The sequence below is a fragment of the Choloepus didactylus genome, chromosome 9 (genome assembly GCF_015220235.1).
Source record: "Choloepus didactylus isolate mChoDid1 chromosome 9, mChoDid1.pri, whole genome shotgun sequence".
NCBI lineage: Eukaryota > Metazoa > Chordata > Mammalia > Pilosa > Megalonychidae > Choloepus > Choloepus didactylus.
In genome coordinates, this window is record NC_051315.1 from 45,526,983 (window position 1) to 45,545,884 (window position 18,902).

General features: G+C 34.8%; 1 protein-coding gene across 5 annotated transcripts in view; it reads right to left on the minus strand.

Annotated features, from left to right (window-relative positions):
- Positions 1 to 455: 455 nt before the first annotated feature.
- The window catches only part of ACVR1C (activin A receptor type 1C), a 242,857-nt gene continuing 224,410 nt past the window's right edge, over positions 456 to 18,902 (minus strand). For all 5 annotated transcript variants that reach the window (XM_037850103.1, XM_037850102.1, XM_037850105.1 and 2 more), the window contains 6 exons: positions 16,167 to 16,397; positions 13,501 to 13,668; positions 12,038 to 12,194; positions 10,274 to 10,398; positions 8,179 to 8,309; positions 456 to 7,608 (listed from right to left, as the gene is read on the minus strand). In XM_037850103.1, the coding sequence (XP_037706031.1) occupies positions 7,483 to 7,608; positions 8,179 to 8,309; positions 10,274 to 10,398; positions 12,038 to 12,194; positions 13,501 to 13,668; positions 16,167 to 16,397 (938 nt within the window). In that variant the 3' untranslated portion in view covers positions 456 to 7,482. The remainder of the gene's footprint in view (positions 7,609 to 8,178; positions 8,310 to 10,273; positions 10,399 to 12,037; positions 12,195 to 13,500; positions 13,669 to 16,166; positions 16,398 to 18,902) is intronic.

Consider the following 18,902-nt stretch of genomic DNA (forward strand, 5'->3'; position numbering starts at 1 on the left):
ACAGCAAGAAGCAGGACTCTGGAGAACCATCGGGGATGGAGGTGGGAGATATGGGAAATGAAAGCAGAGACACAATCAGATTCCATATCTTGGAAGATCTTGTAGACTCCATGAGTGTTTTGTATTTGATTCTAAGTGTGATGGAAGTTATTTGAGACTTGAGAGTGAGCCACACAGTCACCTGTCCATAAATGCTGATGTGCAAAAACACTTCTCTACAGGCAAAATAAAACAAAGACTATATTGCCTGAGTATCATGTAGATAAATGGTTGCTTCCTCTACCTCTGAATTTCTAGAATTCTGTAATTCCCTGGTAGGAAGGAGGGAAGCAAATTTCCAGTGCCCACTGGAGCCATCATTTAAGGGTCCAATATCCTCTCCATAATCTGCATAGAAATAGAAATACAATTTTATAATAAGAGAACATAATTGTATAGAAACTATAATGACACATTTTCTTTTTATTTAAAATAGAGTTCTATATGCTTCACAAAAACAATTGCAAGGGGTGCTTGATTTATTATTTTTGCCATTTTACAAAACAATACATTTTTTTAAATGCATACATAAAAATATAACATTTAGGCAGATAAGTATTTACATCTGGAGGCAGCTGAAAGTTAACCTATAATATTAAAAAGCTTTAAAATAAATACTTTCATGACTTGCTGTTGGTAAAGATAAACATTTGGTATGAAGGCATTATCACTGAGTTTTACTAAATTCTAAAATACTATTATTTTTAAATAAAATAAGTACATATATCACTATAAAAACTGCATACATTTCACAGACTAGAAATTAACAAAGCATCTGAATATTATTCATTTCTTTGGAATTTGTGTTTCTCTTCACCTTAAGCAATTAAATTGCAACTACTAAAAGTCCTGTCGACATATTTTTTGATACAATTTATTGTCCAATTCTCATTTTAAAACCTAATTTATTTTTTCGTATTCCTTGTATACATTCATTTGGGCCTAACTATTAAAAGGCAGAATCTTTTTTACATACTTAAGAATATCAGCTAGTTTACAAAAAACTCTTTACAATAGTGATTCTTTTCACAGTAGTTCAAGAGTTCAAGGCATATTTTGCAAAGTCAAAATGCAACGGTTTTGACATTTGTAATATGTTCTTAGGTATAAGAAAAGTCACGCTACCAAAAGTACAATTAGTATTAGTACTTTGAAAGTCAATCCGAAATTCTTTTTTCAGATTTGAATCTAATTTTCTGTTTTTAGGGCATTTTAAAACCTGAAACACAAATTAAATTTGAATAGTCTTCTCCAGTCTAGGATCAGAAGAGTAAAAGAGCTTGACACCAATCACTCTGGAAGTGAACTAAACTGTAATATTTTGGGTCAAATACCCTCACTTTATATAAAGGGAAAAAGAGCTGGATTTTTTTTTTTAAGTACTTAATTTTAGCATTTAGTCCACTAGAGAAAATAGATATATTAGTAAATCTCACTCTAGTTTGCATTAGTTTGACAGAATTTAGGCACATAATTCCCTCTTAATAGGCAAAAGCAATGAGTATAGGTTTGTGCATGGAATGAAAATTCAATAAAGATACCAAAATCAGGGTCCCTGTGCCTTGCAGCAGATTACCTGGGATGAAAAATTAAATCAACAGGATAAACATATACTGTTTTGCTCTCTTGGGCAAGCTAAGATGAAAATCCAAAGAATTTTTTCTCCTAAATTTGTGGACATCAAGAACCCTTTTGATTTTTTAATTTTCATTTTCTGAAGATGTATAAACAGGGTCATTGCTAGCACATAAGGTGCTTTTTTGCAAACCATAAAAATATTTCTGGGTTGAGGAGCCAACTGCAAGCTGGATTTCAGCTCCCACCTGCCCGTGCACTGGGAGGGTTTGTGCAGAGCACAATCTGCCCAGCTGATCTGGTGACAAAGAGTATAAGGCTAATTTTCCAATAAATTCAGATTCCTAGTGTCAACGTTAACATTCAAGTTCATGTAAGCCAGAGTAAAACTCTTACAGTTAATATGGTTAGATATGGAGAGAGAAACTTCTGATTAGACAAAATGGACAATGATCAGAAAATATATATCACATCTGAAAATATTAAAATCTAGGGTGAGATAGGACTTATATTCTCCCAAATGTTGTATTCATCTACAACTGCTATGGACAAGTATCCTGGTATTTCTTGATAAAGGGATTTTAAAATGGTCATTATTACCTAATTTCAATATAAGGTCATATTCCAAACTATACAGCATAATAGCTTAGTTCAAAAAAAACCGACAAAAGCGAAACAAAGCAATGGTATGAAACAGCATAAATACACTCAGAAATCACATTATAGGACATAATATTTCACATTCTCTGTCCAAATCACTGCTTCTTGAGTGGAATTGAACATTAAAGCAAAAGTAAGAATTCTTTACATGTTAGCTAAATACTAGACTGAAACTAGACTGCTAGTCTTTTTAAAGTTTTAAAGAAAGTTGTCTCTGCCCTTAACATGTACCTTCTTTATGTCTTCAAAAAAAACTATTGGAGAGGCCATGAGGTGAAATCTCTCGTACACGGGTATGGGAAATTTGAATCTTGTTAAAAAGTTCAGTGTGCAGAAAAGTGGACAGAGGCTGGAACAGAACTGAAAGAAGAGGACAGGAATTACAGAGGGATTTGGGGCTGATGAGATCCTGCGAAAGATCATTTTAATGAGCTAAAAGAAAATGGATGCCAAATATAAACTGAGACTAAGAAAGGTAAAAGAGAGAAGTAAGATAATCTGCTGCTACACATGATCCCAAATTCAACTAACAAAACCAATTTTCATCCCGAAGCCGATGCATAAAGAGAAAGAACAATCCTCACAGAAAGGGGAGAAAGTTCTATGGAGAGCTCCCCAGGGGCTGCCTACCTAACTCATCCACCATTTTACACCACTTCTTTGACTTATTTTGGTTTTACTCACCATGAGTGAGCAAGTTATCTTAGTAGAAATACAAAGAGCAGAGGGATTTGATCACCATTGACTGGCACATTATGTTGGTGGAAATTCAAGGTAGGTTTAGATGCATGCTAATTAAAATTTTAATTAGTAAAATTTGAGATATGATGGGGCATGGTGGTGGCTGTCATCACTGGGTTATCATGCCAATTTTGCTAATAACTAGCAGTCATTGGAATTCTGATCCTTGGTTTCTTCATCTATAAAATATGGGCAAAGAGTTATAAAATCTCATAGATCCTTTGCAGTTCCCCAAATTTTGGTTTTCATTTTGGGCTGTGACACATCTAAAGTAGTCCATGCCACAAAGGGATTTCCTTTCATTAGAAGGCTAAATTCTAGAATGATTAAGTAAAATAATAATTAGAATTCTTTGAATTAGGGACTAAAGATAATTTTGGAAGAGAACAAGGGTTTTTTTTTTTTTTTTTAAAGGAGGTAAGAAATATAATGAAATGTAAAAAAGCTGAAAGGGAAAATGAGGGTCAAATGTCTGAAAATTTGCATCAAAATGCTGTGAAAAAAAATGCCTAAATCATAGAAATACAACTTAATTTAAAACTTTCTATGAAAATTTTGTATTCCAACTGAGTTTTCTGTTTAGAAGAAGCCCTCAGGATCAAAGGAATTGCTGCCTTCAGTAGAACAGCAGATAAAGGCCGGGTAGGTCTCAGGGACAAACAGGGAGCTGGAACAAAGGGTTGTGAAACACAGGAGGAGCATTTTTCACAAAAGAAAAGATGCTCAGAATATCTTAGGAAACCACAATACCATTTTAAGATAGTTACCTAAACATTTCCAAGTAACTTATAATGTTGTATTTATGACTTTATCAAACGGCTGATGATTGAAGACATCAACTGCCAACTTTTATTCACTTGCCACTGGTACTTTCCTGATGGGAAATAAAATTTACATGTTTAAAATAAATTTATTTAAATTTTAAAAATGTTCATATTCATTTGAAATAATCAATCAAAAACTATTCCCTGCCAAGCACTTTTAAGTTGTTCACTAGAACTTTGTACAGTGGCAGACTTTCAGATGATTTGCCATAAAGGCTCCCCTGGTACTTTGCGTAGACTCTAAAGCAGCCCTGAGTTTTTCTCTGCCCCAATACGTCACATGGTGGCAAAATTCCAGCATAGTAGAAACTGTTTTGTTTTGTTTGATAATTCTACAGTAGTAGAAGTATTTAAAATAATAAATTATTATGAAACTTCTAGCCCAATGAACCTATTGCAGATTTTCATTTTTAAATAAAAGCCGATTTTGAATTTTTCATACACTGCAACCAGGTTACTATTTTTGTACGATCGTGAAATTTTAAAATGCAAATTTAATTGAAAGTATAAAGATGAAAAGCAAGTGCTATGCCTAAAATAGCAGTGCACGACACAGTTATGTTTCACTTAACTTTCAAGTCAGAACATAAATTAAGAATTCTAGAAGTGACATGCCAAATATTTTAGACAGAAAAAAGCATACAACAGAATCTATACCAATTACAAACTTAAATGCATAGGTTATATGAAAACAAGTTCATGCTGAATTATTGACAACAAATAATGTTTCCCTTATTTTAAGAAAGTAATGCTGCATATAAATACCATCTCCATTTTCAATACAGTACTGAACTTTCACAAATAGTATTTTCCCAATCTTTGTATTGTACCCCAATCCAAAATATCTGAAAGGAGCAAAGAACACCAATACTTTGAGCCTAATAAAAAATATTCCTTGCTTATGACAGAATTTAAAAGAAATAAATATTACACAGTGGGATTCTATTAAAAACAAATGACATAAAATTTAACATCATAGGAATATACAGTAAATCTGCCTTATGCTCTAAACTTGATCCTATTTTTTATGAGTAATTCCATTTATATCCATGTTGAGAGTTAAATTAAAAAATTATAACTTTTAACCTTTTCCTTATCATTTTTCCTAATCTATCCTCTTTCTTCAAAAATGTACTTTGTAATTGATAATTTAAGCTCTTTAGTTAGGAGTTACAGTTAACTAACACAAAAACAATAAAAATATCTCCAAATGTAAAAATGTGCAGATTTCTCTTGAGTGAAAACTGAACCAATACAAATATGGACTTATATTTGGACACCCTTAAATAAATTACAAAGCATAATGACAAGGAACATGGGAAAGTTAAAACATCCTCTCTTAAATAATTAAATAAGTACATTCACCCATTATAAGTGAATAAAACAGGAAATATTATGCTTATTTACTTAAGACTCAAGTACAATGATAGCAATATTCTCATATATGAAGAAATAATATAGGAGAAATCAAGATTACAAGCACAAGCAAGATTACACCTTCGCATAAGCACTTTTTAAAACTGATGATATAATTTAGGTCATTTGTGACATACAAATGGATACTTTCTAAACATGTTGTGAATTAACAGTGACTTTTAGATCTATTCTAGAAAACCACTGTCATATAGGACTCAAGACATCCTCTGTATTATATTTTTTGTCAAGTTACTTTCTTCCGCCACCCCACTCACATCCCTTTTCCCATTAATGTTTAAACTCCCTGAGGAAGAATCTTGGTATTTCCCAGTTGACCCAGCATTGAAGCAAGCAAGATATGGGGTGCTCCATGATTATTCAAAGAATGGATGAAAGCATCAATGAGAGGGAAAGTACATGCAAACCCCACAGCTCTTGGATTTTTTGCCTTCCTTATCTCAACCCAGTCACGTGAAGATGGGATCAGTAACATAAATGAAGTATATTTCTAAATTATGTTCTCTGTGAAAATACATAGGTACATCCTTCAGAACACTCTTTTCCAGGCTGTGCTTTGTAGAACATTAAATTGTGGGATAGTAAAAGTTTCTACCCTACCTTTAATAAAAGAGTTCCATCATCAAATAATTTGAGAGATGCAGTTTAAAGAAATTCAGAACAACACATCTTTATTGCTAGATCCCTCCAAGTACATGATATTCTAATGTGCAGTATCATTTTCTAAAAGGTCTTCAAAAAGCACTTTAGATCATAGATCATTTCAGAAGAGTGTTCTAAGGGAAAGTGTTTTGAAAACAATGTCTAGAATAATAAATGACATGATGTTAAATCTTCCTCACCAAAACGGCATTACAGATTTGAATAAAACATTTACTATCCCATGCATTATTCAGAGTTCATCACTTGTGTCTCCACAGGGAGTAGAATGAAGGCAAAACTATTAGGAGCTTTTTGCACCCACACACTCGTTTTGAAAGGGTAGGGAAATATCTATTTACAGTTGAGGCTACCCTCTATAGGATTTGGTTGTTACACTTCATTTAAGAGTTTTCTTCACTTTTCTGAAAATATTTCCTAGTTTCCTCTTCCTTTTCTGTTCTTTTCTTTCTAAATGTGTATGCACAAAAGTAGTAAGGACCTCCGAATTGCATCTTAAAGATACCTGACAATGGATCTTTACGCATGATTAATCTCTGGAAGTATTCAGAGAACATTAAATATTCATCTACAAGTTCAGTGTCTACTATATTCATCTAACAAATGTAGTGGTTATTATATTCCTATGAGGAAAATGACTATAGATATTGTTCCAAGATTTCATACAGGTCCATTATGATTCTGCAAAATAACTCAATTTGCCTTCTGTGTGACTAAACTACAAATATCATAATGAAAGAGGCTGTTTCTGTCTCGGGAGAAAAGTGCTATGGGAATTAAAGGGAAACCGGGAACTCTATATTGTTGCCTATTAGATTTAGACTAATTGCCAGCTTTGCTACTTGCTGGATGACTTTGAGACATTTCTCAATGTCTTAAGATGCCACATGTCATTTGTAAATGAGAGTAAGCCACAAGTTGAATGGTTTTCAAACTATTTGCCTCAGGGGTTGTTGCGATAGATTCTGAGGAGTTGGGGAACAGGGGTAAGGGAGACCAAACAAGTGAGACTCTGATCTCAATTTTATATATTAAAGTTCAGAGCAATATTTAATTTTTTTAAAGATCCTGCTTAATTTTAAAATAGGGAAAAGTATAGATTGCATGTTCTAAACTTCTGTTTAGATATAACATACTCTCACACTTTTATGGATATGTTTTCATCTTAGAAACAAAATGTTTTTGACGTGTTTTTCTATTCATTCGTGTGCTCTTGGTTCAAATGAAATGAAAACCTTAATGACTTTTGATACTTTTTATGTAGCTTACTTTACCATTTTTTCTAATATCTTTCTTTCTTATTAAAGAAAAAGATGAGCTGATGTGTTGCTTTTTTAAAATAAAAGACAACATGGAGATTGGATCGATTCAACTCCTGCCCATGCTTAACTTTAGAGTTATCTTCTCATGCTGCCTTCGGGCACTTAAATACTGTACTATATTATCTTTGAGGTAGAACAACAACAACAACAACAAAGGCAAAAAAATTCACATAAAGAGGGAAATGAGAAGGAAAGCTGCGAGAGACTTCTGTGTAACACTATCACAATCAGGCTTTGCAGTCTTCCTTGACACAAAGCTGAGAAATCGTCTTCTTAATGCGAAGGGCGGTTAGCCGAGCTGCCCCGTTTGCATACCAACATTCCCGCATTATTCTCCCCATGACTCGGAGTGCCTTTAAGAGAGAGAAGAAGATCAAAAACTTGAGGTACTCCCACAAAAGGGGCTGCAAGAGAAGCAAAACCACAGAGCCAGGACTTTATGCTAAGCTTTGATGAAGAAATAGTCAACGTAAAACCATATGAGAAGTATTAGGGCCAAACTTCAGAACATCCTGTCAAAACACATATATTAACCTTACAGAAGCTAACTTTTCACGGAAAATTCAATCTTCTGACATAGAGATCTAGAAGCTGTGCACTGAGATGGTAGCATTCCAATATCTAAGCAGCCTGAATTACTGACTCACCCCAGGGGAAAGAGATGCCCTGCGGTTGCCTCAGCAAGAAACAAAGGTGAGATTTCAGGGTTGGTTTGTTACTGCCACATAACAGCATTATGCATCCATACTGCTAAAGGAAATAAAATCCTTCTAAAGACTTATAAAAAGACATATACCTACTTATATAGAATGAATTGGAAGCCTAGATTAAGAGAGATGCAATCTATGGAATCTGAAAATCCTCCTAGATACATACCTCAAAAATACAATGGAAAAAATGTACATAATAAAACATCGCCTTACTTCACAGCTTTGCCACTGGTTTGGAATATTTGGTCGAAACTTCTGGTCACAAACAACCTTCCTCATTTCTTCCATTGAGGGATCTGAAGGCACCATGTCATAATAAGGCAACTGGTAGTCCTCAACAATTCCTGTAAGAAATTTGCATAATAAATTTCCATGTGTAAGTAATCAACAAAGATGCCTTTTTCAAAATAATAACAATTATGACTTTGACTCTGGGAAACTGGAAAGTCAGGTTTATTGAAATAATATATCACTATAAAACCAAAGATAGAGTTTAAAACACACCGTTGAATAGTTAGAATTCTGATTTACATAAAATATCATTATGCAATTCAAAAATAATGCCTACTTTTTCCTAATTATGGAATTTATCCCATAGCTTCACTGCTGTGTGAATGAAACATATTTCTCCATTAAATAGCCTTTCAAATCAAAATAGCTTTCTCACTTTGAAAACTGTTGGGCAACTTTTTAAATGTTGAGTTTTCTAACCTTTGGAATTTTTAATTAGTACACCTCAGAATGTTCCTGAGACGTAGTCAAAGATGGACATTACAACATGAATGTTAACGTTTAAAGGGTCTCAAATGTAAAGTCAAAGACTTAGCCTTAATTGTCAGAATATTACTTGGATTCCAAAAATTTCTTTATAAAATCTTTTAAATTAACTAGAGCACTTTAAATTTAAAATATTTCAGATGTGTCATAATAGTAGAAAACTATAAAACATATGTTAATACATGAGTATTTTTATATTTGAAGAAAATTTAAGGACAAACACGTAAAAGCAAATCCAAACAAATACCAATATGAATTTAAAAATGATAATAATAAACATGTTTGGAATCTTGCTAATTTCCAAGAACTATCCTAAGCACTTAGATGTTTTAATTAGTGAGTCCTCAAAACCAGTGACTAAAGAAGGCGCCATATTATTCCTGTTTTACAACTGAGGAAACTAAGGCAGAGGGTTTTGCTCTTGCCCAAGGCCACACAGCTCATTAGTGGCAGACTGGGCCCAAACCCAGGCTCAGGGATTCCAGTGTCCATGTTCTGTACCATTATAATTCTATTACTTTTAAGAATAGTTTAAACCTCCTGAATGTATCACTATCTTATCCACTAATAAAAAAGAAAAAGCATGTTTTCTCATTTAAACAAAATTTTAATTCCATAAGCTTTTTATAAAATCTGCAAGTTCTTCTTTTTTTCAAATGAGATTGATGTGATAGAAATAAAAACGGCAGTGGTTTAATGATGACAGCTCTTTTGTTGAAAGCTTACTATGCATGTGCTCTGTACTGAGAGCTTCACATGAATTATTTCATTAAATCCTCACATCCAACTGGTCGGTTTTACTATTATTTTCATTTTAGAGAAAAGGAAAGGGAGACCAAGTAACTTGCCTAAAATTTGACTCTCAGGAGGCTGTTAAACTAAGACTTAATCCAAGTCCGTCTCACTTGCAAGTGCAAACTCTAAACCGTTTTCTACCAGGATTTAATTTTGTCTCCATTGATGGACCAATTTCATCAGACTGCATTTTAAGGGTTTCATCCTCCCAACTTCTTTCTTTCCTTATTCTCTAAATTGCTAGGATTATTAGAGATGCAGGAAGCCTGTCTTTGCTCACCTGCCGCTACACTTCACCCTCCCTACGTCCATCACAGGAAAGACGAGAACAAGAAAACTCTCAGAAACAGAAGACCTCCAGTCCTGTGGCCTTGGCAAGTCACTGAATTTCTGTGCACTTCAGTTTCCTTTACATAGTACGATACAGCTAACTGCAAACAAATTCAAATAAGATCATTTTAAAGTGCTTCACAAAGTGTCATATGTGAATCAGAATTATCGGGAGAACTGTCACCTCTACCTAAATAGTAATTACACTATAAAATCTCTATTCTATGCAGGATGCTCCACTTTTGCCACTGGAAAGATATCACTCAAAGGTATTCTCTTAAATATTTAGAAATGATTCAATGTGCTGCTTAGGGAATAAAAAAGGAAATCACAGCTTACATTCAGAGCATAATGGAAAGGCAGACAGAAAGAATATTTCCAAAGCCTTAAAAAGTCAAAGTCTTACCTCCAACTGAACACCTTCGGGCTATTTCCCAGTAAACCAGACCAACAGAATAGATATCAGCACGTTTGAAGGACTCAAAGATATTCACATTCATTGTATCATCAAGCATTTCAGGAGCCATATACCTTCAAAAGCATGTACATTTCAGATTCTGTGTCTAACTTTATAGCAGTTCAGTAAAACATGATCTTACTAAACCCGATATATTACATTAAGATGGCTTACATCAATTTTACAGGTAGATCTGAGGCATTTTAATAGAATAGAATAAAATAATAGTTACTAACTCACTCATCAATTTTAAAAGATTTTAAGCAGAACTAGGGGTCATGCCACTCCATGATAAGGCAAGTTTGCCAGTAGCCAAATAGTTGGAAAGAACAAGCCAGAGGGAAAATCAGTGAACAAAGCACTCAATTGGAGGGATGGAACGCAGTCTCCATCACTGCGGTGGGAAGTTCTTTGAGAGAAATGCAGAGAGTGCATTCCCAGGATGCAATGCTGCTCAGCATGCAGGTGGCAGCATTCCACAAATACCTTCTCTAATGAAGGATTTTATTATTTATTGGCTCCAAAAAAAGTACAGCATTGTCTGAATAGAGCTTAATGGAAGAATGCTATAGTCCATGGACCATGCTTAGCCATCCTAGGGAGATTTTGAGGACCCAGAATACTAAAGCGAGGATGGAATGGCCTCCCAAGCCCCTTGAAAAGTTTTAGACCTTCTGAGGGAATCAGGCATCCCAGCTTCCCCAAAGTTCCTCACACAAGTAAGGCAAGTTAAGGCTTTCTTTTTCCAGGGAAAAGAAGTGAAGTCCCTTAGGGCAGCCCAGTCTGAATAAACTGCCCTGGATTGTTTCTGGGATCTCATTAACTTCTCCCAGGGAATATAGTGAACCACTCACAGGGACTGTCCTGGAATCTTAAATAAGGCCAGCTACACCCGCTTAGAAATTCTCTACTCTCAAGGCCCTTTAACAACTCCACGGAAACATTTTGGATGTTTCTGATTTCAAGGTCAAGAATACTGAGATTATATGAAGAGTAGCACAGAGCCTGGGCCACAAACAAAAGGAAATGGAGGTCACTGCCCCACAGGTTGGCTATAACGAGAGCCAGGAGAAACCCCAGTACTAATGGGCCTGTCCTGATACATGTGTGGTATGCTCAGTTTATACCATGCTTGCTTTTAACTTTAAGAGATTCTGTTCCTAGAAAAAATTATGTCCAAACTCATACTATCTTAATACATACCAATTTGAGAGGCTTATGGATAAGTATAAACGTAGGTGAATACATAAATTGTATTTTAAATATTTTAAAATATTAAATATTTAAACAATAGCACATATACATTTATTATATAGACTCCCTAACCCATCTATCCCACTATATTGATTCTGTATCTGTCATTCAGAACCTGAACATAGAGAACTAACTAGGACTATGTTTTAGCGGCCTAAGTTAATGGAGCTACATGCTGCCTGCTGACATGTTTTCCTTTCTGTAGGAAAATGCATTCTCAGAATGTGGCACTCCAAAAGTAATATATCACTATCTCTTTCACCCTTTCTCTCCACTGGATTCCCCACCCAAGTGGGACCAAAATGCCATCTCTCCATTGTGTCCACTGACTCCTCAGGGACCCATAGAAGACTTCTTGCTCTCTTGGGCCTGATGGTTTACCATTAGAAACGAAGTCCCCTCTACACATAGCCCAGGCATTTCCAAGTCGTAGTATGCTACTAAAGTAATTCATCTTACCTCTTAGTTCCCACTTTAGGATTCTGAGGTATGTCAATAGTGTTCAGTATTGAATCATGCTTCACAGCCAACCCTAAGTCTGCTATGGCACAAGTTTCACATTTTTTCACTAAGATATTCTTTGATTTTATATCTCGATGAGCAATAGCAGGTTTACCTATGAAGCACAGGAAAAACATATTCATGGTTTTCTTTATTTAAGACTGAGTCTCTCCAAGAGGCATCATTTTGAAGACTTGGCTGAAACATTACCTCCTCAGACAGGTGTTTCCTGGCCACTCACTCCACACCCCAAGTCATTCACGATGACAGTACCCCATTTTGCTTTCTTCATGTTCTTATCACTATCTAAACTATCTTGTTTATTCATGAGTGTGTCTACCATCTGTATGTCCCAACTAGATTATAAGCTGGATGAGGGCAGCTCTGTCTTGTCCATCACCTTCAATGCCTGGAACACTGCCTGGCATTTGGCAGGCGCTGATAAACATTTGTGGAATGAATGGAAAAAGAATTCGTATTTCTATGTTCACCTGAGAACATAGCAAATATTCACTTACAAAACAAAGTTTCAAACCTACTACCCTAGACCAACAGTTCTCAAATGTGACCCAGTGATCCCTGGGTTATTTGAGACTTTTTCCTAATTACATATCTGTATGAGGCCAGCTACTATTCATACACTTAAAACAACATACTGGAACAAACTGAAGAAGCAGCAAAAATGAAAATCCAGACATTAAAAAGATTTGCAGAAATGCAAAATAAAAACATTATTTCAGTAAATTAGTTTTTTTGTATTAGAAAAAATGATGTAAACAACTGTTTTGTCAATATCAATTGGTTTAGTATTTTAAATAAATATTTTTAAATTTCCCAGTTATAATTTCTAATATGGTAAATATCAATAGATATAACCCACATACACAAAAAATTTGGAGCTCCTTAATAATTTTTAAGAGTGTAAAGTGATCATGAGTCCAAATTTGAGAACCACTGCTTGCCTAGACTAATGACCTTCTAGAGCCAACTCTGTATTTTCGATAAATAGAAAAGTCAGTGGGTATTATTTGGCTCTCAAGTAGATGATAAATAGAAATATATTTCCACATTACCCTTTTCAGTGATTGTTTAAAAGTATTTAACATTTAAATTATTTGTGTTTTCTGAATGTAGAATATTTACCACCAAAACAAGATGTCCCAGGTATTTATGCTAAATGACAAAGCCAAAGCCACTAGGAATAAAAATGTTATTACTGATAATATTCAAAATAATGACAATATACATGAAAGTTGACTACATCATGATAAAATCTTCAGCTTTATAAAGTAAGTACCTTTAGTGTTTGCTTACACTGATAATTATTTGTAAAAAACTAAAATACAACTAAATGCTAAAATACAACTTAGTGTTTTTATCCCCATATTCAATGAGAAAACAATTAGAAAGGAAATACATACCTTGTGTACCAACAATCTCCATATGAAGGTGAGCCAGACCACTAGCTATTGAAAGTGCCAGTTTGGTCATTCCAGCCACTGTCACTATGTTTCTATTCAAATAGTCATATAAGGAGCCCTGTTCATGGTATTCAGATACAAGCCAAAGTTGAGTCCAAGTTCCATTATCTAACAGGAAAAAAAAATGTATTGCTGTAACTGTATGTCTGAGAACATGTCAAAAGCTTTCAACAAATGTCGGGGTTTAAAGTTAATCTGTATTGTTAACAAAGCAAAGTTAATTCCTTCAGTGATAATGCTGGCAGTCCAAGATGGTAAAGTAAAAATTCTCATTTCTTTATACAAATACCTGTTGGTTATAACAATCACTTTATAAGAGAAACCACTGGGAAATGCATTTAGGCTTAGTGCTGTGCTACAAATTATTCTAAGCTTTCAAAAAAGATGGTACTAATAAAATTCAGAAATCTAACAAATTTACAAAGCAAATTATTACTAGGGTAAAACCCCTAACATTTCAAGAATGTTCTTTACCTTTCCAAATATGAAGTTGGTAATTTTCTTGAAAAGCTTATTTTGAGACAAACACAATTACTAGACATTTTCAAGTAATTTACCTCATTTAACCAAAAGTTAATCCATGAAAAAATACTTGTGTCAGAATAGAAGTTAGGTTAAAATTTATCTAGGTGTTAGAATGCCTAAAGTTAGCTTTAGCCTTTGGAATAAAGTGGCTGCAATAGCCCTGGGTAGTCCTAACCAGTCTAACACCAGGGAAAGGAATCTATAAACGAACATTTGCTAAGAACATTTTCTGCCAAGTACTTTAAGCACAAGAGCTCCTAGTTATCCAAATATTTAATTTCCAAGTCTGGATAGCGATAAAATTTTGTAGGAATGCAAAGGTCAACATAACATGATAAAGTTCACTAATGAACTGACTACGTAAAAACCATCCCTTACTCCCACCTCTCTCCCCCTGCTTGACACCAATGGCTGTCTTTGCTCTCATATTATCTTGTCAGGCAACTCTCTAAAAAGTGAGATGCAAATGTTGGGAAAGATACAGAAATTCATGAAGATGAAAGTGATGTTAGAGACTGGAAGCATGTACAAAGGCATTGACGAGTTTGAGTCAGACAGAGGGAGACAAATTACACTGAATAGATGACCTTTCTTGTGTATGTTGTTTATAATATAATAAAAATTTTGATTAATTTAGCCCCATCAAGATGATCCATAAAGCCACAGTCATTACTATTTGGCAGAATTGCAAATTAATCTTAACCATACAATCTAGCTTAGGACAGTAGGCAGTTCACCCCTAGAGTAAGAGAAAAAACAAAGTTTTTTATAGTTGAATGAGAAATATCCCATTTTCAATAGATTGGATATATTTTCAAAGTACATATAGTTAATAATTTGAAAACAAACTTTTTTTTCCTGCTCCACTTGACTTTAATCAGTTTCTACCTAATGCCTGGCAAATCAGAAATGAAAAATCAACAGCAAACATGATGACAGCTAAAATGTACAATAATGTTAAGCCTCTCTTTTGCCATCTAATTATCAATAAATGCTTTCATAATCAGGTTGACACTGGATAAAAATAACCATAGATTTTTAATTTTCACAGGAAATGGTGGACCCTTGATATCTACCGATAATTTGTTTTAAATTTTTTTTGGATAGAAGTTACAACCTCCACTCCTCCAAAGTTCTTCTCAAGTACTACTCATTCTATAGAAAAAAAAATATTGACTGAATCAAGTTTTTTTGTCTTTGTTCCCTGTTTCCCTTTGGAAAAGGCACTAGTGCACAGTTAAATGAGTAAAAGCTATGTAAAAAAGAAGAAAGAAGCATAGGTAATCCACAAACTTTATATACAGCCCCTGATTACTCAGGAATATATACAATATTTTATGAATACTGCTCCATGAAACTCAAAAGTAATACAGTTTGGGGTTGTTTATGTTAAACCTTGTTAAACCTCAAGATTTAACCATGCACAAAGTAACATTAATAGAAAATTTCACTTTGTCTTGATGCTGCTGTAACTCAATAAAAAGAGAAAATGTTCATTAAAAATTTAAGTCCTAGAGATGAATTTGTTGTACAGAAGGAAAAAAAAATACAATTCTAGCAAGAGTGAATGTTCAGCTGGTACACTGTACAAGTTATTCAAACCTTGAAATACTTTTGTTCCTGCTGTTATTCAAAACCCCCAAATGACACTCCCATGCCCTAGCCACCCACCCCACCTCCATGGTTTGCCCCCAACACACACCACCACCAAGATGCCTCCAGATTTCTTCATGACCCAGCAACTAAAGGGTTTAATTCTAGCACAGCAAGATCTCTAGGGCTCTGCTCCAGGTGAGGCTTCTGTTCTGACTGGTTGGTTCCTGTGCCATACCAGTCATCAGATACTTTACATCTTAATCTGGTTATAGTGTCATTGGGATTTCTTATCACTCATTTTCCCTGCTTTATTGTATGGCTACGTACATTTATCCATGAAGAAGAGGAAAACATTTTCTCTCCTCAAGAGAGAAACTAGATTTTTATGTAGATTTTATTAAAACAAAAAGGTTAATTGAGTTACTCTCATCTGATAATAAAGACATAACATTTTTACTTGCTGAACCCAGTTAGGTTGAAAATACCTTTGTTGTCAGCAGCGATGAAACCAAGGATGTTTTCATGTCGCAACATAACCGTCTGATAAATTTCTGCCTCGCGAAACCAAGATCTTTCATCCCTGGAGGAGAATATTTTCACAGCCACATCTTCCCCGCACCATCTTCCATGCCACACCTCACCAAATCTACCTTTACCTACTATTTCTTGAAGTACAATCGTCCTGGCAATTGTTCTTTGAACCAATAGAGGTAGACCTAACCAAAAAAGAGATGGAATTGATGATAAAAAAAAAAGTAACTACCAGAAAAGAACTGTTATGATGACCACTATTTTCACATTAAAAAGCAAACATTTAATCATTTTAATGATTCTTATTGATTTTGAAGAAATAAGCACTATTATACCAAACTTTCATTTAATGTTAAAATGTGCTTGAAAAAAAAAAAAACTCCAAATCCTTAAGATGAATTTCCCTTCTCATATTCTAAAGTAAAACTTTTTCAAACATAATCTCCTGCTGCAGATGCCTGATTTCCCCAAATTGCTGTAAACCTCTCTGATTTGCCCATCAAAGTTGGTCAGATTACTAAATACAACAGGGTAAAAAATATTGCATTAGCTTTCAAAATAAAATATATGGTTACCAATACAACTGGAAAGGCAAAAGAATACCTTGTGAGTTTGGAAAATGAAAAATCAAATGCACTAGTCAAGTAAGTTAATGATATGACACAAAAAGATATAGCCATAGAAAATATCAAACAGTTGTCTCCCTTGGTATAAAAAAAATTTTTTTTAAAGTTATTCTGAGTTTATGTAAAATTCTTGGAATCAGTAAGTCTACTTCTGGAATTATATCCTGAAGTTTTAGTGCAAAATGCAGAAAAAATATTGCCAAAATGTCTAATAGGAAAAAATTAGAGAAAGAGTCTAATAATCAAAATACTATGCAATATAATGCAGAAATTAAAAGCACAGAAAAAAAAAGACATGGGTTCAATTTTCAGCTGTGCCCCTCAGTAGCTGTACCTATGGGCAAGTTGTTGAACCTCTCCAGGCTTCAGCTTCCTCATCCAAAAAAATGGGAATAAGAGCATTACTTCTCTCATAGGGGAAGTAGGAGAACTAATAAGACTATAGCAAGAAAGAAATTGTGCATAGTAAACACCTAGCGCAGTGTCTGGCATTTACATGCTCAATCACAGTTATCCCTTAACATTATGATATAGTCACAAATAGGACGGGTTCCTTAGAGTAGTGCTGATGATGATGTTTACGAAGAGGTGTTTTTTAATGACATGGGAAAATACATTGGCTATAATGTTAAATGAAAACAGCATAGTAAATTTCATTCATAACTATATCTAGCTATTTAAAATATGCACAGAAAAAAGACTGAAAAGGAAATACACTGAGTGATATGATATAATGGTTATTTCTGCCTGCTAGAATCTGTGATCTTCTCTCTATTTTTCTACATTTTCTTAATTTCCACAGAGAGTATTTATTAGTCTTATAATCAGAGAAAAATATTTAAGAAGGTTACAGTATAAATTTATTCTGGAAAGTCATGTTCAGTTATTTTCACTATACTCAGATGGTCGGGAAAAACCTCCTAGCACCAACCCTATACCCTGCTCCTAAAGTGATCACTGTTCATTCAGATATTCCATATTCATGAGAACCGCCCAGTGTGGCTAAAAGCGCAGACTGTAAAGTTTGCTTTGTGGGTCTCAATAGTTAGTCACAAAGTCCCACAGCCAGAAAGGTCTTTTGAGATCATCTAGACCAACTTTTTCATTTTAGAGATGAGAAAACTGAGGCTCCGCACTGATCAGTGTCTCACCTGGAATTAGGCCCCTAGCTGGAGGTAGACCTAGAACTAAAAGGCTGGTCTTTGGTCCTAACTCTAACCCTCTCACCATTCGATGGATACGACCATAGCCTTCTCCTGTTGGGAAGAGGTCTAGCAGCAAACTCCAGGGGCTTTTTTTGTAAGTTATAGTTGATTTTACCAACTGACCACAGCTTAAAAGCTATACTAACAATCTTCAAATAGTTTGTTACCAACAATTGTTAGGAGAACTTTCTCTCCTTCTCACTGTCTCTTAACCTCTCAATCTCTCTCTCTCTCTAATACATATATATACATGCACTCACACAAACATCCCCACCAACAACAACTGGACGGAGAACTAGCAATGCTAGTGTTTTCAAACTGCAAACTGATCAAGCACATGATCAATGGTGCACACCAGGGACAAAAACAGGCAACACCATAAAAGTACTCAACCCAGCAATTAAGACAGTAAAACTCAACAGAAGTTACTTCAGTATCCTTGAAGGCAACTATCAAAAAATTATCTGAATAATTCTTGTAGAATTCTTGTAGAAGAGTTTGCCTCTTCCCATAGTGCATTTTACTCTTTTTACTAGGGGTTGTAGATGCTGATGCCCAGTCTGGGGAAAGGCATCTTTCTAACCCCATCACCACAACTGTTATACACAAGAGGAAAGCCTCAGCCTCCCAGTCTCTTGGAAACCACCTGAGACACAATCCACTCTCAAAGATAAACCAATAAAAAGTCCATTTTCCTCTCTTGCAGGCATTATATCTCTCTGAAATTTGTCCCTGACCAGTCCCTGACCTTCACAATTTTTGCTTGTCAACATCTAACAAAGCTGCCTTGCTATTAAGGGCACACCCAATTAAGGAAAATGGAGGGAAGCAGAATTGCCCGATTCCGTCCCATGTGTGA